Source organism: Sphaeroforma arctica (genome assembly GCF_001186125.1).
Source record: "Sphaeroforma arctica JP610 unplaced genomic scaffold supercont1.423, whole genome shotgun sequence".
NCBI classification, from domain to species: domain Eukaryota; class Ichthyosporea; order Ichthyophonida; genus Sphaeroforma; species Sphaeroforma arctica.
In genome coordinates, this window is record NW_014040135.1 from 12,773 (window position 1) to 15,382 (window position 2,610).

General features: G+C 45.0%; 1 protein-coding gene across 1 annotated transcript in view; it reads right to left on the reverse strand.

Moving 5' to 3' along the window:
* Positions 1 to 291: 291 nt before the first annotated feature.
* Positions 292 to 2,610, reverse strand: part of SARC_06107 (prefoldin, alpha subunit) — a 3,895-nt gene continuing 1,576 nt past the window's right edge. Inside the window, exons 2-3 of the mRNA XM_014299998.1 lie at positions 1,810 to 2,042; positions 292 to 1,586 (exon numbers count right to left, since the gene is read on the reverse strand). Coding sequence (XP_014155473.1) covers positions 1,481 to 1,586; positions 1,810 to 2,042 — 339 coding nt within the window. The 3' untranslated portion in view covers positions 292 to 1,480. The remainder of the gene's footprint in view (positions 1,587 to 1,809; positions 2,043 to 2,610) is intronic.

Genomic DNA, 2,610 nt, shown 5'->3' on the forward strand with positions numbered 1-2,610 from the left:
ATGTGATTGACACGCAGCACAGGTAAACGCAGGTCAGGTAATCTGCTTCATATTTAATAAGGTTCAGGCTGAAACATAGGTTTATTATGGTACAGACACGAGCCACTTTAAGAAACTGCAACGGCAAAGGTTTTAATCGGAATGCTTATTGCAAACATCATACAATAGCAGATGCAGTAAAATGGATGACCACGCCGCAAGCACACAATTCTATGCAAATGCACAGATAAAGGTTCATAAAAAAAACGTGTTTCAAAAGATTATACAATCAGAAAGGCTACACACGCGAGATTCTCCAACATCATATCCCTGAGGGCAGTTTATTGCGATTTCCATGGAGTGATGTGCACAACTAATATCAAAGGCCACGGCTATGTACAATGCAATGTGTTTCTGTGCATTCCGGGAGTGCCAACACCATGCCACGCTAAGGGAGCGAGCACGGCATGCGGCATATCTCAGAAATTAACAACGTCACTCACAGTGCACCTCATTCATAACCCATGTCCGCACGTACGTACATGCACGACTGAATGCAATGTAGCGTACATACCCGTTATTATACAGGAAAGGGTAAAACTAACGTTTGAACTATAAGGTGTGGCTGATATCGATGCTAGCCGTCACAATCCAGCTGGGCTTAAGGAGCGCAGCCTTGCCGTGTACACTGAACGAGTTAGCTGGTGGGATTGCACACCCGGACACACGATAGTGATGTACGTCTTTCCAGTCACGTACGCCGCTGTGTTGCGTGTACGGTGACTATTACATGCGCGCTTCTGCGGTGGTGTAGGATATAGCAACGCCTGCTGCCCACACCAAGGGGCTGCAAGTGTGTGCACACAGAATCTCACACCACAGCCACACGAAATTCTACAGTCTACCAGCAGAGCACCTCCCACGCTGCATGCATGCGTGAACTACGCAGAAACACATGCGCCTCGGTTTAAAAAATGGCGCCGTGAGCAGGGGCGGCCGAACGTCCCCGTGACAAGCGCCGCTGTGGAAGTACACACGAGGCTACCACCCACAACGTCAAGCACCCTAGGCCAACGGATGAGGGTAAGGACTGTCTTAGATCTCTTGGAGATGATCTTTCCGACGCAGAGTCTACAGCTATTGCGCTCGTAGACAGTGTGTCTCTGTGTGCCAACACATACATAGCATATTCGATGCCTGCACAGCTGCGTATGTGCGCCTGTCTAAAGACCTCCTGACCTGTCCACCAGTCCGCAAATGAGAAATAAAGGTGCCCACTTCGAATGCGTAGGACAAAAGGATCCACCCCGCTTCGACACTGTCGGGGCCGAATGAATGTGTACGGTTATCGGATACAGTTAACACCGGCCCGGGCTACAACTACCAACATAGTTATCTAATAAGACAAGAGGCTATACTACCCACAGCGCCTGCTTAAACAGTATAAGGTTGTGGCTACAAACCACAGATAGAGAGGGGGTTTTGCTGCTAGCCGAGTGTCTCAGTCGCGCAGGTCAATGGCGAGTTGCAACTCCTGCAGCGCCCTCAGGACAGTTTTGATATTCGCGCGCACTCCATTGGCCTTCTCTGTGATGGCGTCCGCCTTACTGCGGCATGGGAATGGGCCAACAATATGTGTGAGTGACTGTGATAGACGGATAGAACAGAATCTCGAGCTAAGTACAGTGAAGTAAAGCCGACTGTGTTAGACGGGATAGTAATAATCTAGACTCTTTTAAGTTGTAACCACAGGCAATAGTTCTAGTCTTATAACCAAATGTATACTAGGCCTAATTCAGCACCGCGCAAGTAAGCAAGCATCCCACTTACAGTTGCAAAAGCGCCAACTTCTCTTCAATGTAAGCGTCCGCCTCCTCAACGGTCATCTCCAATTGGAACCCAAATCCGATATCTACAAACAATTCGGAGCAATTTGGTACTCTCGCGTTGCAGTAAATGTTCTGCCCAATGTCCACCAGTGTCTTCAGCTCGATCTGACGCGACTCCTTAATGGTCTCAATGGAATTGCGCAGTTTGTAATGGTCCGACATCTGTTCGTATACCTAATGCACGAGAATCAATGGATGCACACTTAGAATGAATAAGTAAACATGACGATTCATTTAGTTTAGCATAACAAAATCAACCACACGCAATGGATGAATACAAACGATCGAGGCGAATGCGCGGCGCACCCCAGAAGTGTCTATGAACGACTATGAACACTACTACAACTATAACGAAAAAAGGTCAGACGAATGTCATAACATCATACACATGTTACTTGATACCAGCTCAGCCGAGCACCTACTAAGCGCACGTGCTTGGCTCAACATCGACCTAGGGATAGGCAACTGCCATGCATGTGTACAGGTGTTTACATCTATCCTAGATACAGAATATGTGCAAAAAACGATACTACTGGAAAATATGTAGTACTCACCAACGGCACACCAACGGGTAAAAAAACAAATATAATTTCATACTCAAATCTTATTTTATAAATTATTTAGTGTGCTTTTTCGATTGTATATATATATATATATATATATATATATATATATATATATATATATATATATATATATATATATATATATATATATATATATATATATATAATATATATAT